The following is a 20,215-nucleotide window of genomic DNA, read 5'->3' on the forward strand; positions in this document are numbered from 1 at the left end:
TGGTGTGTATGGTGTGTTTGGGTGTGCTTAAACATTCCTCTTTTCTGTCTCTTCCACATCTCTTTCATTCCTTTGTTTTTCAGTCCTTTCATCACGAACTCACTGTGCTCCTGGACCCCTACTGGCTTTACTGTAACCATGGTGATTCTAATGTTGCCAACAGTATGTGCTAAGTAAGTGCTAATTGTTCATTTGTATTTACAATGGTGAGCTTCAGAATAGATGGATTACTTCAAATGAACTTAACACACTCCATCTGATACTCAAACTTATATATAACTTCCATTTTAGTCAAAATAAACCCCTACTACTACTACTATTTTTGATTTATTTATTTATTTTATTTCACCTTTATTTAACCAGGTAGGCCAGTTAGGCCAAGATAAAGCAAAGCAGTGAGACACAAACAACAACACAGAGTTCCACATGGAATAAACAAACATACAATCAATAACACAATAGAAAAAGTCTATATACAGTGTGTACAAATGGCGTGAGGAGGTAAGGCAATAAGTAGGCCATAGTAGCAAAGTAATTACAACTTAGCAAATTAACACTGGAGTGATAGATGTGCAGATGATGATGTGCAAGTAGAAATACTGGTGTGCAAAAGAGCAAAAAAGTAAATAAAAACAATATAGGGATGAGGTAGGTAGATTGGATGGGCTATTTACAGATGGGTGTGTACAGCTGCAGAGATCTGTAAGCTTCTCAGATAGCTGATGCTTAAAGTTAGTGAGGGAGATATGAGTCTCCAGCTTCAGGGATTTTTGCAATTCGTTCCAGTCATTGGAAGCAGAAAACTGGAAGGAAAGGCGGTCAATGGAGGAGTTGGCTTTGGTGATGACCAGTGAGATAAACCTGCTGGAGCGCGTGCTACAGGTGGGTGTTGTTATGGTGACCAGTGAGCTGAGATATGGTGGAGCTTTACCTAGCAAGACTTATAGATGACCTGGAGCCAGTGGGTTTGGCAACGAATATGAAGCAAGGGCCAGCCGACGAGAGCATACAGGTCGCAGTGGCGGGTGGTATATGGGGCTTTGGTGAAAATGAATATTTGGCCTTCCTAAGCCAGGATTCAGACATGGCAAGGACATCAGGGTTGAGTGTGCTAAAGTGGTGATTAAAACAAACTTATGGAGGAGGCTTCTGATGTTAACATGCATGTAACCAAGGGTTTTACGGTTACAGAAGTCAACAAATGAGAGCACCTGGGGACACGCAGGGCCTGGGTTAACCTCCACATCACCCGAGGAACAGAGGAGGAGTAGGTTGAGGGTACGGCTAAAGGGTGTCAAAACTGGTTGTCTTATGCGTTGGGGACAGAGAATATAAGGAGCAGATTTTTGGGTGTGGTAGGATATATTCAGGGCATAATGTACAGACAGGGGTATGGTAGGGTGTGGGTACAGTGGAGATAAACTGGTTGTCTTGTGCGTTGGGGACAGAGAATATAAGGAGCATATTTCTGGGCGTGGTAGGATAGATTCAGGGCATAATGTACAGACAGGGGAATGGTAGGGTGTGGGTACAGTGGAGATAAACCCAGGCATTGAGTGACGATAAAAGAGGTTGCATCTCTGGACGCACTAGTTATGCTGAGTGAGGTCACCGCATGTGTGGGAGGTGGGACAAAGGAGGTATCTGAGGCATGATGAGTGGGACTAGGGGCTTTGCAGTGAACTAAAACAATGATAACTATCCTAAACAACAGTATACAAGGCATATTGACATTAGAGAGAGACAAAAAGCGAGGCATAAAGTAAACACAGGTGTTGATTGGGAGAGCTTGCTAAGACAACAACTGGTAAGACAACAGTTAATCAGCTAAGACTGCAACAACAGGTAAAATGGTGATGAATGGGGCAGAGAGGGTCAGTTAACTACACACAGGGCCTGAGTTCAAGGCTGGGGCTGGCAGATAAACAAAATAAACAAATTGGAGTACCGTGATTAATGACCAGTCCAGCAGGCATCAGCTATGTAGCCAAGTGGTCGTAGGGTCATTCCAGTTATGATGTGCCTTTTCTGTCCCCAGGAAATAGCACCTTTTCTTTGTGTAAAATGTGGATCTCAATGAGAATTTGATGCATTTTGACCATTTTGTTTTCAGTGGATGTAGGTGTTGTCCCCAGATGCTATTCATTGACTTCTATGAGAAATATAAGCCATTAAATAATTAAATAATCAATATATTTATGAATGATTTTATAGTGCTACTTAAAATATCTGACAAAAAAATATAATTGCATTTATTGTTACTGTATTTAAGATTTTCTGTGTGTCCCTGATTTCACTCTCCACGCTGTTAGTTTGTAGTAATACCCCTTCAAAAAACAGCCCCTTCCCACAATGACATCACATTCAGGAAGTGTCAATCATTATTTGGGCGGGAAAACAACAGCGTAACGCTAACTCTGTATCAACACTCTGTTTTATCTATATTTTCATGTTTCAGGATGTTAGTCAGTACTTCTGAATCGTACATTTTCAACATGTTAGACTAAATTAGATGAACATGTTATAACAGTTTATAATATCAAAATATGTTTGACAGAAAAGATTAAATTCTCTTCAAGTGTTCACCATTATGCTAGCTGGATCTTGATCACTAACATAGCCTCCAAATTTCATATATAGGCATATATACATAACAGGGTGGAACATGCAACTAACATGGTGGAACCTCAGAAAAGATAGAAAATGATTTACTTATGTAAATATTTATTACAATTTATATAATGAATTTATATTTTATGTGTATATATATTTGTTTCTAATTACATTATAATTATTAGGTCTATTTACATTGATATAAATGTGACACAGTACCAGTCATAGGTTTGGACACATCTACTCATTCAAGGGTTTTTCTTTATTTTTATTATTTCCTACATTGTAGAATAATGAAGACATCAAAACTATGAAATGACACTTATGGAATCATGTAACAACCAAAAAAGTGTTAAACAAATCAAAATGCATATAATATTTGAGATTCTTCAAAGTAGACACCCTTTGCCTTGATGACATTATTGCACACTCTTGACATTCTCTCAACCAGCTTCATGAGGTAGTCACCTGGAATGCATTTCAATTAACAGGTGTGTCTTGTTAGAAGTTCATTTGTGGAATTTCTTTCCTTCTTAATGCGTTTAAGCCAATCAGTTGTGTTGTGACAAGGTAGGGGTGATGTATAGAAGATAGCTCTATTTGGTAAAATACCAAATCTATATTATGGCAAGAACAGCTCATATAAGCAAAGAGAAACGACAGTCCATCATTACTTTAAGACATGAAGGTCAGTCAATGCAGAACATTTCAAGAACTTAGACAATGTTTTCAAGTGCAGTCGCAAAAACCATCAAGCGCTATGATGAAACTGGCTATCATGAGGACCAGCACAGGAAAGGAAGACCCAGAGTTACCTCTGCTGCAGAGTATACGTTCATTAGAGTTACCAGGCTCAGAAATTGCAGCCCAGATAAATGCTTCACAGAGTTCATAAGACTCATCTCAACATCAACTGTTCAGAGGAGACTGTGTGAATTTTTAATTGAACCTTTATTTAACTAGGCAAGTCCCTCTTGGCCTTCATAAATCAGGCCTTCATGGTCGAATTGCTGAAAATAAACCACTACTAAAGGACACCAATAATAAGAAGAGACTTGCTTGGGCCAAAAAACACGAGCAATGGACATTAGACTGTTAGAAATCTGTCCTTTGGTCTGATGAGTCCAAATTTGAGATTTTTGGTTCCAATTTAAGTGTCTTTGTGAGACGCAGAGTTGGTGAACAGATGGTCTCTGCATGTGTGGTTCCCACCGTGAAGCATGGAGGAGGAGGTGTGATGGCTTGGGGGTGCTTTGTTGGTGACACTGTCCGTGATTTATTTTGAATTCAAGGCACCCTTAACCAGAATGGGTACCACAGCATTCTGCAACTATACGCCATCCCATCTGGTTTGCGCTTAGTGTGACAATCATTTGTTTTTCAACAGGACAATGACACAAAACACACCTAAGAAGGAGAGTGATGAAGTGCTGCATCAGATGACCTGGCCAACACAATCACCTGACCTCAACCCAATTGAGATGGTTTGGGATGAGTTGTAGCGCAGATTGAAGGAAAAGCAGCCAACGAGTGCTCAGCATATGTGGAAACTCCTTCAAGACTGTTGGAAAAGCATTCCAGGTGAAGCTGGTTGAGAGAATGCCAAGAGTGTGCAAAGCTGAAGAATCTAAAATATATTTTGTTTTCTATATATTTGTTTAACACTTTTTGGGTTAGTACATGAATCCATGTGTTATTTCATAGTTTTGAGGTCTTCATTATTATTCCACAATGTAGAAAATAGTAAAAATAAAGAAAAACCCTTGAATGAGTAGGTATGTCCAAACTTTTGACTGGTACTGTATATGTACATAACCAGACCATATCTATACCGTCTCAGTTATCACATCAACTATCTTCCTATTAGGCCATATCTCACCATGTGGAAGTATAAACAACCGCATCAACTATCTTCTTATTAGACCATATCTCACTACGGGATATTTCAGCTGTGAGTGTTGTCATAATTTAATTAATCTGTTAAGATTATATGAATCTTCCAGGTGAGGTAGAGAAAAGGGCAGAAACTCATGTCAGTGACATCGACTTGAACATCCATGGATCGGAGCCAAGATGCTTGGAGAAAAAATAAATATACACACACACACAGTCTTGTAAAACTAACCTTGTGGGGACACACAATTCAGTTCCATTCAAAATTCTATTTCATCCTAACCCCTAAACTCAACCCTAAAACTAGCCCTAGCTCCTAAACCTAATTCTAACCCTGACACTAATTCTAAGCTTAATCCTAGAAATAGCATTTGACCTAACAAAAATGTCCCCAGTTGGTCAAGTGTTTGTTCATGTACTATTCTTGTGGGGACTTCTGGTCCCCAGTATAGTTAAACACGTCCACACACACACACACACACACACACACACACTAGACAAATGACCCAGAGAGAGACCAGTAGGAGGTAAAGTCAATGTTTTTATCACCATCTTTGTAGAGGAATCATATAAAGACATCAAAGAATGCAATTAGCCGATTAGAAGGTATGACATTTCACACACAGTCAGCCATTGAGAGAGGGACGGAATAGAACAGACAGTGTCAGGCCTAGAAGCAGTCTCACAGAGGGATTAGACGCTGATGATGTCACACAGGGAACCAGGACACTGATGATGTCACACAGAGAACCAGGACACTGATGATGTCACACAGGGAACCAGGACACTGGTGATGTCATCCAGGACACCAGGGAGCAGCAGTTTCCAGTTGGTTCCTGTAGTTCCGTTCACTAGTTTTCCATCAGAACAAACAGACTGTTCTTCTACTATACTTCTTTGAGAATGAAGATCTTTCTTGACATCATGGTCCAATCCCTACTCATCTGATTCTGGTTACAACCAGGCCTCTGAGCAAAAGTTACTTTGAGGTGAATCAAATGCAAAAAGAAGAAATGCTTGGAGCCTGGGGGTAGGGGTTCAAGTTTAGTGTCAAGGTAGGATGTAAGCTAAGCTAAGGGATAGATAGCATATCTGAGGAGTACAGCAATAACAACATTTCAGAACATATAGATAGTTTAGCTAGAGATGTATGGGCGGATTTACACAGTTCACAGTCGGCCATTTTAAGATTCACACATACACAACTGGTGCCAGAAAGCTAACTGTAGCATCATGGATGTTAGCATGATTGTTTGTTCAGCCTCAGACGCTCGCCTGCCGGAAACAGAGCTCAGTAAATGGCCTAAGAAGGTGTCAAAATCAAATCACATTTTATTGGTCACGTACACTTTTTTGCAGATGTTATCGCAGGTGCAGCATGAAGCTTATGTTTCTAGCTCCAACAGTGCCGCAATATCTAGCAAAACAGTAACAATACACAAATGTAAAAAAAATTAAGAACAAGAAATTAAGACATATCAGAATGAGCACTCAATCCAAAAGTGGCCAATGAGCTCTAGTTAATGCCAAATGAACCAGACAGGGGGGTACAGCGGAAGGGGGGATGGGAAATGAGTGTGAGTCACACAGGCACTTGAAAAATGTCAAAACACCACAACTTATATTAAGGCAAGATGGACTACACTCACGACGTACGCACATGTCTTTAGGGACAACAACACAATGTTCCACCACTCAATGTAAGACCGACCGTACAGTATGCTTCAGAACGGATTATCTTACAGGTTGATTCTCTTATCTACTCAGAGCAGTAATTCTGTTCATCTATAGATCTAGATATTGATGTTATTTCACTCACATTTTATTTTCTTCCACTGTTGTCTTATTTTTTTTTTTTTTTAGAGGGATCTTTATTATTGTATAGAAATCTGTTTCATACATATTTGTTAGGCGAAGAGAGGAATATCTGCTGAAAATACTGTGAAACTGGACTTATTCAGTATCATGGGCAAATTAGCTGTAGTTAGAAGCAAGCTTAATACCCTCTGAAAGTATCCACACCTCCTGCTTTACTTCGAGGTGATGTCCCCTAATCTTTTCAATGGGCTTGATGATTACATCATTAAAAAATTTAAGCGATCATTTAAGATGTGTATAAAATTATATTTGTTTTTGTGGATGAATTTACTTCCACATTTACGAAGTATTTAGCTTGAAGACTATTGCCTTACATTTTTGCCCATTGAAGACCATTCAAAAAGTCTACAAAAATTCTAAAACTACAAGGCTACTTTCTGGTAAATGATGTGCCTCTTCCATAGGGTATGCTCTGGCTTCAGCAGAAATACATGGGAGAATCAAGACGATAAGTTTAAATATAGGCAGTGTTTATTTAGCTGGTTAACGGGTAGGCGGCTAAATAAATACTGCTGTAAATATTTCTATGATCAATCAATATGTATCAATGAGAGCATTTAAATAGAAAGGTTACAAATGAAGTCTGTCCATAATTACACACATGTGCACAAAGGTTGTGTGAAATAATGGATGGAGATCTACCTACTGAAATCATAGATGAGAATAATCATATTGTTGTATTACTGTAGTAATATTCTTAGTTTTTTTGTTGTTGTTCGGTAATCTTAAAAATGGTCCCAGACAATAAAATGGACATCTTCAAAATACAATTCATGACTATCGTCGAGGATCGAGGCTCATGGGAAAAAATCAAATGCATAATATTTCAAATATACGCATAGGAGATTAAATTACAACAATGAATTAAATCTAATCCTGAAAATACATAAAAAAGGTTTCCATTCTCTTTACAAGGAATACTATGTCTGTTGAGAGCAACGTAACAGAAACACCTCTGGATGTAGGATTCTGATGCATTAATAACACAGCTATTCTGACAATATTATGCCATTGCTAAACTGTTACTAAACTTAATCTTAGAGCTGGTTTTACAGGTTCTATGACATTATAGATCAGATTAGTCAGCACCTAAAATCAGCAGAGGTAATTAACACACACATTCTCAAACAGTCAATGCAGATTTGTGAATGATAACTTCATTGGGAAAGCTACTGTTTCAATAACTCTGATTTAGTTGTCATCCTTCATTGGTTTGAGAGTCTGAATCACAGACTTATTTTTGGCTAGGGATTCTCTCTCATCTCCCATCTCAGGTATCAAAGAGCAATCTTAGCAGAACAGACAATATTATTGTGAGCTGGTCTTGATAGATCCTGTGTTGGGACACTGTGGAGGATGGAGGTTTTTAGAACAATGGACGGTACAGTAGTGAATGACAGAGCTGAACAGTCTTTACCAAGGCCTATGACACAGAGTGGCAACGTCTCACATGGCAACCTGTTTCCTATAAAGTGCATTACTTTAGACCAGAACTCTATGTGGTCAAAAGTGGAGCACTACTCTAGCTGTGGTCAAAAGAAGTGCATTGTAAAGGGAATAGTGTGCCGTCAGAGAATTGCCCTCTGGAGATGCAGGAGAGGAGGTGGATGGGAGGGGTTTAGGTTTAGCTCCGGGTGAGAAGCCCCTTCTGATAGGCCAACATGCCTACTGCAGTGGCAACAGACAGGACGGAGGCTACGCCCAAGAAGTTGATGAACCCGCCCACAGATGGAAGGTTTCGCTCCCAGAAGGTGGTGACAAACGGGAGTGCTGGGACTTCCTGTTAGAGCGAGAGAGGAGATGGGGGAGAGAGTTAGGGGAGCACTAAGTTAGGTCTACTTTCTATAATGTCCTTTAGATACTTTACATTTTAACCCAAATGAGTTTGGTATGTTACTTAAGTATCCATTGTTTTGGGTCGCATTGAATCCTTACCACTGACTCAGGCTCTGTTTGCCAGATCTGACTCTGTGGAATCCTGCCCATTTCATACATGACCTGGAACAACAATGAACTAATGTATAATACTAAAACAATACACAAGAGGGAGGGGAGTATATGAAATAAATACATGTATGATGATGATGATGAAGGCTCTCACCTCTCTGGCGGCCCTCTCCCCTGCCTGAACAGCCCCTTCCATGTAGCCACTCCACTCGGTAGCTGTCTCTGTTCCTGCAAAGTACAGTCTGCCTACTGGCTCCCTGAGAACCCTACACAGAGGGGGAAGGAGAGGAGGGAGAAGGAGAGATATAAAGGTTAGATAAGGTCACACAGTGTGTATTTGTATTTATTATGAATCCCCATTAGCTGCTTGTTCCATAAGATGTTTTTTCTATCTGTTTTTTTAAATCTAATTTTACTGCTTGCGTCAGTTACTTGATGTGGAATAGAGTTCCATGTAGTCATGGCTCTATCTAGTACTGTGTGCCTCCCGTAGTCTGTTCTGGACTTGGGGACTGTGACTTGGGGACCTCTTGTGGCATGTCTTGTGGGGTATGCATGGGTATCCGAGCTGTGTGCCAGTAGTTTAGACAGACAGCTCTGTGCATTCAACATAAATAAAAGTAGTGATGAAGTCAATCTCTCCTCCACTTTCAGCCAGGAGAGATTGACATGCATATTATTCATATCTCTGTGTACATCCAAGGGCCAGCCGTGCTTCCCTGTTCTGAGCCAATTGCAATTTTCCTAAGTCATTTTTTTTGGCAGCTGCCCACACGACTGAACAGTAGTCAAGGTGCGACAAAACTAGGGCCTGTAGGACCTGCCTTGTTGATAGTGCTGTTAAGAAGGTAGAAACTAGAGCCTGTAGGACCTGCCTTGTTGATAGTGCTGTTAAGAAGGTAGAAGCTAGGACCTGTAGGACCTGCCTTGTTGATAGTGCTGTTAAGAAGGTAGAAACTAGAGCCTGTAGGACCTGCCTGGTTGATAGTGTTGTTAAGAAGACAGAGCATTTCTTTATTATAGACAGACTTCTCCCCTTCTTAGCTACTACTGCATCAATATGTTTTGACCATGACAGTTTACAATCTAGTGTTACTCAAAGCAGTTTAGTCATCTCAACTTGCTCAATTTCCACATTATTTATTACAAGATTTAGTTGAGGTTTAGGGTTTAGTGGGTGTTTTGTTCCAAATACAATACTTTTAGTTTTAAATATATTTAGGGCTAACTTATTCATTGCCACCCACTCTGAAACTAACTGCAGCTCTTTGTTGAGTATTGCAGTCATTTCAGTCACTGTGGTAGCGGATGTGTACAGTGTTGAGTCATACGCATACATAGAAACTCTGGCTTTACTCAAAGTCAGTGACATGTCGTTAGAATTTGTTTTTAAAGCAAGGGGCCTAAACAGCTACCCTGATTCTAACTGGATTATATTTGAGAGGCTTCCATTAAAGAACACCCTCTGTGTTCTATTTGACAAGTAACTCTTTATCCACATTATAGCAGGGGGTGTAAAGCCATAACACATATGTTTTAGCAGGGGGTGTAAAGCCATAACACATACGTTTTTACAGCAGTAGACTATGATCAATAATGTCAAAAGCTGCACTGAAGTCTAACAAGACAGCCCCCACAATCATTTTATCATAAATTTCTCTCAGCCAATCATCAGTCAATGTAAGTGCTGTGCTTGTTGAGTGTCCTTCTCTACATGCTGGCTGAAATTCTGCTGTCAATTTGTTTACTGTAAAATAGCATTGTATCTGGTCAAACATTTTTTCCAGAAGTTTACTAAGGGTTGGTAACAGGCTGACAGATCAGCTATTTGAGCCAGTAAAGGGGGCTTTACTATTCTTGGGTAGCGGAATGACTTTAGCTTCCCTCCAGGCCTGAGGGCACATGCTCTCTAGTAGGCCTAAATTGAAGATGTGGCAAATAGGAGTGGCAATATCGTCTGCTATTATCCTCAGTAATTTTCCATCTATATTGTCAGACCCTGGTGGCTTTTCATTGTTGATAGACAATCATTTTTTCACCTCTTCCACGCTGACTTTACGTAATTCAAAAGTACAATTCTTGTCTTTCATAATTTGATCCAATACACTTAGATGTGTAGTGTCAGCGTTTGTTGCTGGCATGTCATCCCTAAGTTTGCTTATCTTGCCAATGAAAAGGTCATTAAAGTAGTTTGCAATAACAGTGGACTTTTGATGAATGAGCCACCTGATTCTGAAGGAGCCGAGTTGGCTTTTCCCCCAAAATGTTCATTTAAGGTGCCCCAAAGCTTTTTACTATCATTCTTTATATAATTTATCTTTGTTACACAGTGTAGTTTATTTTTATTTAGTTTAGTCACATGATTTCTTAATTTGCCGTACATTCGCCATTCAGTTGGGCTGCCAGACTTGGGGTGGCAGGTAGCCTAGTGGTTAGTAACTAGTAACCAAAAGATTGCAAGTTCAAGTCCCAAGCTGACAAAATAAACAAATCTGTCATTCTGCCCCTGAACAAGGCAGTTAACCCACTGTTACTTGGACTTCATTGAACATAAGAATTTGTTCTTAACTGACTTGCCTAGTTAAATAAAAGGTAAAACTAAATTGCCATACCTTTGGCCTCAACCATAAAATGTTTAAATTCTTCATCAATCCAAGGGGATTTAACAGTTTTTACAGTCATTTTCTTAATGGGTGCGTGCTTATTAGTGAAATAAAAAGTATATAAAGGTGAAATAAAATAAAATAAATTAGTAACTGGAATAAGTAGTTACATAAATGCGTCAAGTGCAGCATCTGGTTGCTCCTCATTACACACCACAGACCAGCAAATATTCTTTACATCATCAACATATGATTCACTGTGTGTGTGTGTGTGTGTGTGCCTGGGTGTGTCTGTTACTTACTTGCCGTACTGGGTGAGTATACCAGGGGGGAAGTAAGCAGTGTAGCAGCCGCCAGAATACTCCTCCTCACACCAGTTCTTCTCCTCATAGTGCACAGGCTGGGACAGAGAGGGCTGGGGGTTAGTACTCGTATCGGGGCTGGGGGTTGGTACTCGTATCGGGGCTGGGGGTTGGTACTCGTATCGGGGCTGGGGGTTGGTACTTTACGGGGCTGGGGTTGGTACTGTAAATGGGCTGGGGTTGGTACTGTATCGGGGCTGGGGTTGGTACTGTATAATGGATGGGGTTGGTTCTTTCGGGGTGGGGGGTATATTTCTCCAGTCCCATCCTTTGGCTGGTACTCAGAACAGGGCTGGGGTTGGTACTCGATCGGGGCTGGTACTCGTATCGGAGCTGGGGGCTGGTATTACACTGGTACTCGTAAAGGGTTGGTACTCGTTCGGGCTGGGGGCTGGTTATCGGGGCTGGGGGTTGGTACTCCATGTAGATCGGGCTGGGGTTGGTACTCGTATCGGGCTGGGGGTTGGTACTCGTATCGGGCTGGGGGTTGTTTTACTCAAATGTTTGTAGACAATGTAAATGTAAGCAAACACTGTATAGCCACAAAACGTGGTTGAAACTGTATAATGGATGGTCAGTTCTTTGAGAGTGGTTATATTTCTCCAGTCCCATCCTTTGGCTTTTTAGCAGAACAGGGGTGTTTCAATTAAGCTTTCCAGTTCTAAGCAGTAGTGGTGGTATTACACTGTTAGAAAAGGGTTCCAAATGAGTTCTTTGGGTATTCCCATAGGAGAACCCTTTTGGATCCATGTAGAACCCTTTCGAGTTCTATGTAAAACCATAAAGGGTTATCCTATGGGGACAGCCAAAGAACCCTTTTAGGTTCTAGATAGAAAAAAAGGTGCTAAGAGCGTAGCAGTACTAGTAGTACTAATAGCAGTAGTAGAGCAGTAGCAGCAGCATTAGCAGTAGTAACAGCAGTAATAGCAGCAGTAGTAGCAGCAGCATTAGCAGTAGTAACAGCAGTAACAGCAGTAATAGCAGCAGCAGTAATAGCAGTAGTAGCAGTAGTAGTAGCAGCAGCATTAGCAGTAGTAACAGCAGTAACAGCAGTAACAGCAGTAACAGCAGTAATAGCAGTAACAGTAGTAGTAATAGCAGCAGTAGCAGTAATAGCAGCAGAATCAGTAATAGCAGCAGTAATAGCAGCAGAAGCAGTAGCAGTAGCAGAAGCAGAAAAAGCAGTAGCAGCAGTAGCAGCAGCAGCAGTAGCAGCAGTAGCAGCAGTAGTAGAAGCAGTAGTAGCAGCAGTAGTAGCAGCAGTAGTAGTAGTAGCAGCAGCAATAGTAGTAGCAGTAGTAGTAGTAGTAGTAGTAGCAGAGGCAGTAGTAGCAGCAGCAGAAGCAGTAGCAGTGGCAGCAGTAGTAGAAGCAGTAGTAGCAGCAGTAGTAGTAGCAGCAGCAATAGTAGTAGCAGTAGTAGCAGCAGTAGTAGCAGGAGTAGTAGCAGCAGTAGTAGCAGCAGTAGTAGCAGCAGTAGTAGTAGTAGCAGCAGCAATAGTAGTAGCAGCAATAGTAGTAGCAGTAGTAGTAGTAGAGGCAGTGGTGGTAGATCTCAGTCCTCTTCAGCAAGTAGGTGGCAGCAATAGTAGTAGCAGTAGTAGTAGTAGTGCTGTAGCAGGGGCAGTAGTAGTAGTAGCAGCAGAGCAGTGGCAGCAGTGGGCTGATAGTGATGAGGAAGTAAAACACACTAGAAACATGCAGTAGTCTCCTCTTTCGAAGTCCAGTAGCTTCCTGCACTTGCGCAGCAGCAGGAGAAATAAAGTTACAGTAATACCACTAAGTAAACCACAGTTTCTCATTCTCTAGTGGTTTAGCCCAGCAATGTAGCGTAGGCAGTAGTAGTAGTAGTAGCAGAGGCAGTAATGGCAGCAGATCACCAGCAGTGGCAGCAGTAGTATCTGAGTAGGCAGTAGTAGTAGCAGCAGCAATAGTAGTAGCAGTAGTAGTAGTAGTAGCAGCAGAGGCAGTAGTAGCAGCAGAAGCAGTAGCAGCAGTAGCAGAGGCAGTAGTAGCAGCAGAAGCAGTAGCAGCAGTAGTAGCAGCAGTAGTAGTATTAGCAGCAGTATTAGTAGTAGCAGCAGTAGTAGTAGCAGCAGAATCAGTATCAGTAGTAGTAGTAGCAGCAGTATTAGTAGTAGCAGCAGTAGCAGTAGCAGTAGTAGAAGCAGTAGTAGCAGCAGTAGTAGCAGTAGTAGCAGTGGTAGTAGCAGCAGTAGTAGTATTAGTAGTAGCAGTAGTGGCAGCAGCAGTATTAGTAATACCGGTAGTAGCAGTAGTGGCAGCAGCAGTATTAGTAATAGCGGTAGTAGCAGTAGTAGTGGCAGCAGTAGTGGTTCCACTCACATGCAGAGCCTCCTCTGAGCCCAGCACTCTGGAGTAGATCTCACAGATCCTCTTCTTCCTACAGGGGGCAACAACCATCTTTAAGGGTTAAGGAAGGGATAGGGTTAAACTCTTAATGCTGATACACATGCGTACTAGCATAGTATACACATGAGGAAGTGATGCAAAACACACTGTAGGGACTAAACATGAGAAACAGCCAGACAGATGTTACCTCTCCTCTTTCGTCAGTCCACATAGCTTCCTGCACTTGCGGGCCAGGATGAAGCTAAGGCATAGGAACAGGAGAAATAAAGTTACAGTAATACCACTAAGTAAACCACAGTTTCTCATTCTCTATGGGTAATCATGTTGGGATACAGGAAACTAAAGTTATGTGTTTACCCCATAATGGCGGGCACAGTCCCATCGGGCTTTGTGTCATCCAGAGTCAAGCCAATGGGGGCCTCTTCCTCCTCGATCACCATAGTGCCACAGTACCCTGAGAGGGAGATAAAGGAGAAGGATAAAGGAGAGGAGGAGGACAGGAAGAGAGGAGAAAGAGGATCAGGAATGAAGAGAAGAGGAGATTATCACTGAAGTTCACTCCATAGTAGACCATGCATTTGATGAGAGCCCATGGACCCTCCCTCCCTCGTTACCTCCCTCCCTCCCTCGTTACCTCCCTCCCTCGTTACCTCCCTCCCTCCCTCCTCCCTCGTTACCTCCCTCCCTCCCTCCCTCCCTCCCTCCCTCCCTCCCTCCCTCGTTACCTCCCTCCCTCCCTCGTTACCTCCCTCCCTCCCTCGTTACCTCCCCCTCCCTCGTTACCTCCCTCCCTCCCTCGTTACCTCCCTCCCTCCCTCCCTCGTTACCTCCTCCCTCCCTCGTTACCTCCCTCCCTCCCTCGTTACCTCCCTCCCTCCTCCTCGTTACCTCCCTCCCTCGTTACCTCCCTCCCTCCCTCCCTCCCTCCCTCCCTCCTCGTTACCTCCCTCCCTCCCTCGTTACCTCCCTCCCTCCCTCGTTACCTCCCTCCCTCCCTCCTCCTCCCTCCCTCCCTCTTTACCTCCCTCCCTCCCTCTTTACCTCCCTCCCTCCTCTCTTTACCTCCCTCCCTCCCCTCGTTACCTCCCTCCCTCCCTCGTTACCTCCCTCCCTCCCTCCCTCGTTACCTCCCTCCCTCCCTCCTCGTTACCTCCCTCCCCTCGTTACCTCCCTCCCTCCCTCCCTCGTTACCTCCCTCCCTCGTTACCCTCCCTCCCTCGTTACCTCCCTCCCTCCCTCGTTACCTCCCCTCGTTACCTCCTCGTTACCTCCCTCCCTCCCTCGTTACCTCCCTCCCTCCCTCGTTACCTCCCTCCCTCCCTCCCTCGTTACCTCCCTCCCTCCCTCGTTACCTCCCTCCCTCCCTCCCTCGTTACCTCCCTCCCTCCCTCGTTACCTCCTCCCTCCCTCCCTCCCTCGTTACCTCCCTCCCTCCCTCGTTACCTCCCTCCCTCCCTCCCCTCGTTACCTCCCTCCCTCGTTACCTCCCTCCCTCCCCCTCGTTACCTCCCTCGTTACCTCCTCCTCGTTACCTCCCTCCCTCCCTCGTTACCTCCCTCCCTCCCTCCCTCGTTACCTCCCTCCCTCCCTCCCTCGTTACCTCCCTCCCTCCCTCCCTCGTTACCTCCCTCCCTCCTCGTTACCTCCCTCCCCTCCCTCGTTACCTCCCTCCCTCGTTACCTCGTTACCTCCCTCCCTCCTCGTTACCTCCCTCCCTCGTTACCTCGTTACCTCGTTACCTCCCTCCCTCGTTACCTCGTTACCTCCCCTCGTTACCTCCTTACCTCGTTACCTCCCTCCCTCGTTACCTCGTTACCTCCCTCCCTCCCTCGTTACTTCCCTCCCTCCCTCGTTTACCCTCGTTTACCTCCCTCCCTCGTTACTTCCCTTCCTCGTTACCTCCCTCCCTCCTCCCTCGTTACCTCCCTCCCTCGTTACCTCCTCGTTACCCCCTCTTACCTCCCTCCCTCGTTCCCTCCCTCCCTCCCTCCCTCCCTCCCTCCTCGTTACCTCCCTCCCTCCCTCCCTCCCTCCCTCCCTCCCTCGTTACCTCCCTCCCTCCCTCCCTCGTTACCTCCCTCCCTCCCTCCCTCGTTACCTCCCTCCCTCCCTCGTTACCTCCCTCCTCCCTCCCTCGTTACCTCCCCCTCCCCTCGTTACCTCCCTCCCTCCCTCCTCGTTACCTCCCTCGTTCCCCTCGTTACCTCCCTCCCTCCCTCCCTCGTTACCTCCCTCCCTCCCTCCCTCGTTACCTCCCTCCCTCCCTCGTTACCTCCCTCCCTCCCCTCGTTACCCCCCTCCCTCCCTCCCTCCCTCCCTACCTCCCTCCCTCCCTCCCCCTCGTTACCTCCCTCGTTACCTCCCTCCCTCCCTCGTTACCTCCCTCCCTCCCCCCTCGTTACCTCCCTCCCTCCCTCCCTCGTTACCTCCCTCCCTCGTTACCTCGTTACCTCCCTCCCTCCCTCGTTACCTCCCTCCCTCGTTACCTCCCTCCCTCGTTACCTCCCTCCCTCGTTACCTCCCTCCCTCCCTACCTCGTTACCCCTCCCTCCCTCGTTACCTCGTTACCTCCCTCCCTCGTTACCTCCCTCCCTCCCTCCCTCCCTCCCTTACCTCCCTCCCCTCCCTCCCTCCCTCCCTCGTTCCTCCCTCCCTCCCTCCCTCGTTACCTCCCCCTCCCTCCCTCCCCTCCCTCCTCGTTACCTCCCTCCCTCCCTCCCTCCCTCGTTACCTCCCTCCCTCCCTCCCTCGTTACCTCCCTCCCTCCCTCCCTCGTTACCTCCCTCCCTCCCTCCCTCCCTCCCTCGTTACCTCCCTCCCTCCCTCCCTCCTCCCCTCCCTCCCTCCCTCCCTCCCTCGTTACCTCCCTCCCTCCCTCCCTCGTTACCTCCCTCCCTCCCTCGTTACCTCCCTCCCTCCCTCGTTACCTCGTTACCTCCCTCCCTCGTTACCTCCCTCGTTACCTCGTTACCTCCCTCCCTCCCTACCTTACCTCTTCCTCCCTCCCCTCTCCTCGTTACCTCTTCCTCCCTCCCTCCCTCGTTACCTCGTTACCTCCCTCCCTCCCTTCCCTCGTTACCTCCCTCCCTCGTTACCTCCCTCCCTCGTTACCTCGTTACCTCCTCCCTCCCTCCCTCCTCCCCCTCCCTCTTCCTCCCTCCCTCCCTCCCTCCCTCGTTACCTCTTCCTCCCTCCCTCCCTCCCTCCTCGTTACCTCCCTCCCTCCCTCGTTACCTCCCTCCCTCCCTACCTTTCTCCCTCCCTCCCTCCCCCTCGTTACCTCCCTCCCTCCTTACCTCCCTCGTTACCTCCCTCCCTCCCTCCCTCTTTACCTCCCTCCCTCCCTCTTTACCTCCCTCCCTCCCTCTTTACCTCCCTCCCTCCCTCGTTCCCTCCCTCCCTCGTTACCCCTCCCTCCCTCCCTCGTTACCTCCCTCCCTCCCCTCCCTCCCTCGTTACCTCCCTCCCCCCTCGTTACCTCCCTCCCTCCCCTCCCCCTACCTCCCTCCCTCCCTCCCTCGTTACCTCCCTCCCTCCTTTACCTCCCTCCCTCCCTCGTTACCTCCCTCCCTCCCTCCTCCCTCCCTCCCTCCTTACCTCCCCCTCCCTCGTTACCTCCCTCCCTCGTTACCTCCCTCCCTCCCTCCCTCGTTACCTACCTCCCTCCCTCCCTCGTTCCTCCCTCCCTCCCTCCCTCCCTCCCCCTCCCTCCCTCGTTCCTCCCTCCCCTCCCTCGTTACCTACCTCCCTCCCTCGTTACCTCCCTCCCTCCCTCGTTACCTCCCTCCCTCCCTCCCCTCGTTCCCTCCCTCCTCCCTCCCTCGTTCCCCCTCCCTCCCTCGTTCCCTCCCTCCCTCGTTCCCTCCCTCCCTCCCTCCCTCCCTCCCTCGTTACCTACCTCCCTCCCTCGTTACCTCCCTCGTTACCTCCTCCCTCCCTCGTTACCTCCCTCGTTACCTCCCTCCTCCCTCCCTCCCTCGTTACCTCCCTCCCTCCTCCCTACCTCCCTCGTTACCTCCCTCTCTACCTCGTTACCTCCCTCCCTCGTCCCTCCCTCCCTCGTTACCTCCCTCCTCCTCGTTACCTCCCTCCCTCCCTCGTTACCTCGTTCCTCCCTCCCTCCTCGTTACCTCCCTCCCTCCCTCCCTCGTTACCTCCCTCCCTCCCTCGTTCCCTCCCTCGTTACCTCCCTCCCTCGTTCCTCCCTCCCTCCCTCCCTCGTTACCTCCCTACCTCCCTCCCTCGTTACCTCCCTCCCTCCCCTCGTTACCTCCCTCGTTACCTCCCTCCCTCGTTACCTCCCTCCCTCCCCTCCTCGTTACCTCCCTCCCTCTTTACCTCCCTCCCTCCTCCTCGTTACCTCCCTCGTACCTCCCTCCTCGTTACCTCCTCCCTCCCTCCCTCCCTCGTTACCTCCCTCCCTCCCTCCCTCGTTACCTCCCTCCCTCGTTACCTCCCTCCCTCCCTCCTCCCTCGTTCCTCCCTCCCTCCCTCCCTCGTTACCTCCCTCCCTCCCCTCCCTCGTTACCTCCCTCCCTCCCTCCCTCGTTACCTCCCTCCCTCCCTCCCTCGTTACCTCCCTCCCTCCCTCCCTCGTTACCTCCCTCCCTCCCTCCCTCGTTACCTCCCTCCCTCCCTCCCTCCCTCCCTTTCTTCCTCCCTCCCTCCCTCCTCGTTACCTCCCTCTTCCTCCCTCCCTCCCTCCCTCGTTACCTCCCTCCCTCCCTCCTCCCTCCCTCCCTCCCTCGTTACCTCCCTCCCTCCCTCCTCCCTCCCTCCCTCCCTCCCTTACCTCCCTTCCCTCCCTCCCTCCCTCGTTACCTCCCTCCCTCCCTCCCTCCCTTACCTCTCCCCTCGTTACCTCCCTCCCTCCCTCCCTCGTTACCTCCTCCCTCCCTCCCTCGTTACCTCCCTCCCCTCCCTCGTTACCTCCCTCCCTCCCTCCCTCCCTTTCTTCCCTCCCTCCTCGTTACCTTTCCCTCCTCCCTCCCTCGTTACCTTTCCTCCCTCCCTCCCTCGTTACCTCCTTCCTCCCTCCCTCCTCGTTACCTACCTCCCTCCCTCGTTACCTCCCTCCCTCCCTCCCTCCCTCGTTACCTCCCTCCCTCCCTCCCTCGTTACCTCCCTCCCTCCCTCCTCGTTACCTCCCTCCCTCCCCTCCCTCGTTACCTCCCTCCCTCCCTCCTCGTTACCTCCCTCCCTCCCTCCCTCGTTACCTTTCTTTACCTCCCTCCCTCGTTACCTCGTTCCTTCCTCCCTCCCTCCCTCGTTACCTTCCCTCCCTCCCTCCCTCGTTACCTCCCTCCCTCCCTCCCTCGTTACCTTTCCCTCCCTCCCTCCCTCGTTACCTCCCTCCCTCCCTCCCTCCCTCCCTCCCTCCCTCCCTCGTTACCTCCCTCCCTCCTCCCTCGTTACCTCCCTCCCTCCCTCCCTCGCCTCCCTCCTTACCTCCCTCCCTCCCTCGTTACCTTTCTTCCTCCCTCCCTCCCTCGTTACCTTTCTTCCTCCCTCCCTCCCCTCGTTACCTCCTCCCTCCCTCCCTCGTTACCTTTCTTCTCCCTCCCTCCCTCGTTACCTTTCTTCCTCCCTCCCTCGTTACCTTTCCCTCCCTCTCCCTCGTTACCTTTCTTCCTCCCTCCCTCGTTACCTTTCTTCCTCCCTCCCTCGTTACCTTTCTTCCTCCCTCCTCGTTACCTTTCTTCCTCCAGAAGTTCTCTCTGTAGTAGACAATACATTTGATGACAGAGCCCATGGGGACCCTGTGGATCAGCTGGTTTCTGAGAGGGGGCAGCTCGGGGTTGAAGTGCATCTTCAAGTTCAGACCAGGAGGGGTTGCCACAATCACATACTTGGCCTGGGAGAAACAAAACACGAGTTGAGGCCTGTGTAGTGTGTAGTGTCTACCCAATAGGCAAACACTGTATGAATCGACATTGTTTCCACGTCATTTCAATGAAATTACACTGAACCAATGTGGAATGGGAGTTGAATTGAGGTCTGTGTCCAGTGGGTAGTGTGTACATCTCCAGTCCACCCCGGTGGCTAAGCAGCTCTATGCTACTGCTTAATTGGTTTTATCTGGGGGAGAGGATGTCGCCTGGACAGAGAGATGAAGACCAGCTTACTGACAACAATCCATCTGGCTTACACATATGTGCACGCGCACGCGCATGCACACACACACACACACACACACACACACACACAAACAGGAAAATAACCTCACACTCAACGTCAACAAAACAAAGGAGATGATCGTGGACTTCAGGAAACAGCAGAGGGAGCACACCCCTATCCACATCGACGGGACAGTAGTGGAGAGGGTAGTAAGTTTTAAGTTCCTCGGCGTACACATGATGGACAAACTGAATTGGTCCACCCACACAGACAGCGTGGTGAAGAAGGCGCTGCAGCGCCTCTTCAACCTCAAGAGGCTGAAGAAATTTGGCTTGTCACCAAAAGCACACAAACTTTTACAGATTCACAATCGAGAGCATCCTGTCGGGCTGTATCACCGCCTGGTACGGCAACTGCTCCGCCCACAACC

General features: G+C 47.5%; 1 protein-coding gene across 1 annotated transcript in view; it reads right to left on the bottom strand.

Annotated features, from left to right (window-relative positions):
• Positions 1-6,326: 6,326 nt before the first annotated feature.
• LOC112242720 (monoamine oxidase) overlaps positions 6,327-20,215 on the bottom strand; it is a 71,775-nt gene continuing 57,886 nt past the window's right edge. The window contains exons 8-15 of the mRNA XM_042319945.1: positions 19,363-19,522; positions 14,026-14,122; positions 13,856-13,909; positions 13,642-13,699; positions 11,237-11,334; positions 8,486-8,597; positions 8,320-8,382; positions 6,327-8,164 (exon numbers count right to left, since the gene is read on the bottom strand). Coding sequence (XP_042175879.1) covers positions 8,009-8,164; positions 8,320-8,382; positions 8,486-8,597; positions 11,237-11,334; positions 13,642-13,699; positions 13,856-13,909; positions 14,026-14,122; positions 19,363-19,522 — 798 coding nt within the window. The 3' untranslated portion in view covers positions 6,327-8,008. The remainder of the gene's footprint in view (positions 8,165-8,319; positions 8,383-8,485; positions 8,598-11,236; positions 11,335-13,641; positions 13,700-13,855; positions 13,910-14,025; positions 14,123-19,362; positions 19,523-20,215) is intronic.

This window comes from Oncorhynchus tshawytscha, linkage group LG03 (assembly GCF_018296145.1).
Source record: "Oncorhynchus tshawytscha isolate Ot180627B linkage group LG03, Otsh_v2.0, whole genome shotgun sequence".
In the NCBI taxonomy this organism is placed as follows: Eukaryota; Metazoa; Chordata; class Actinopteri; order Salmoniformes; family Salmonidae; genus Oncorhynchus; species Oncorhynchus tshawytscha.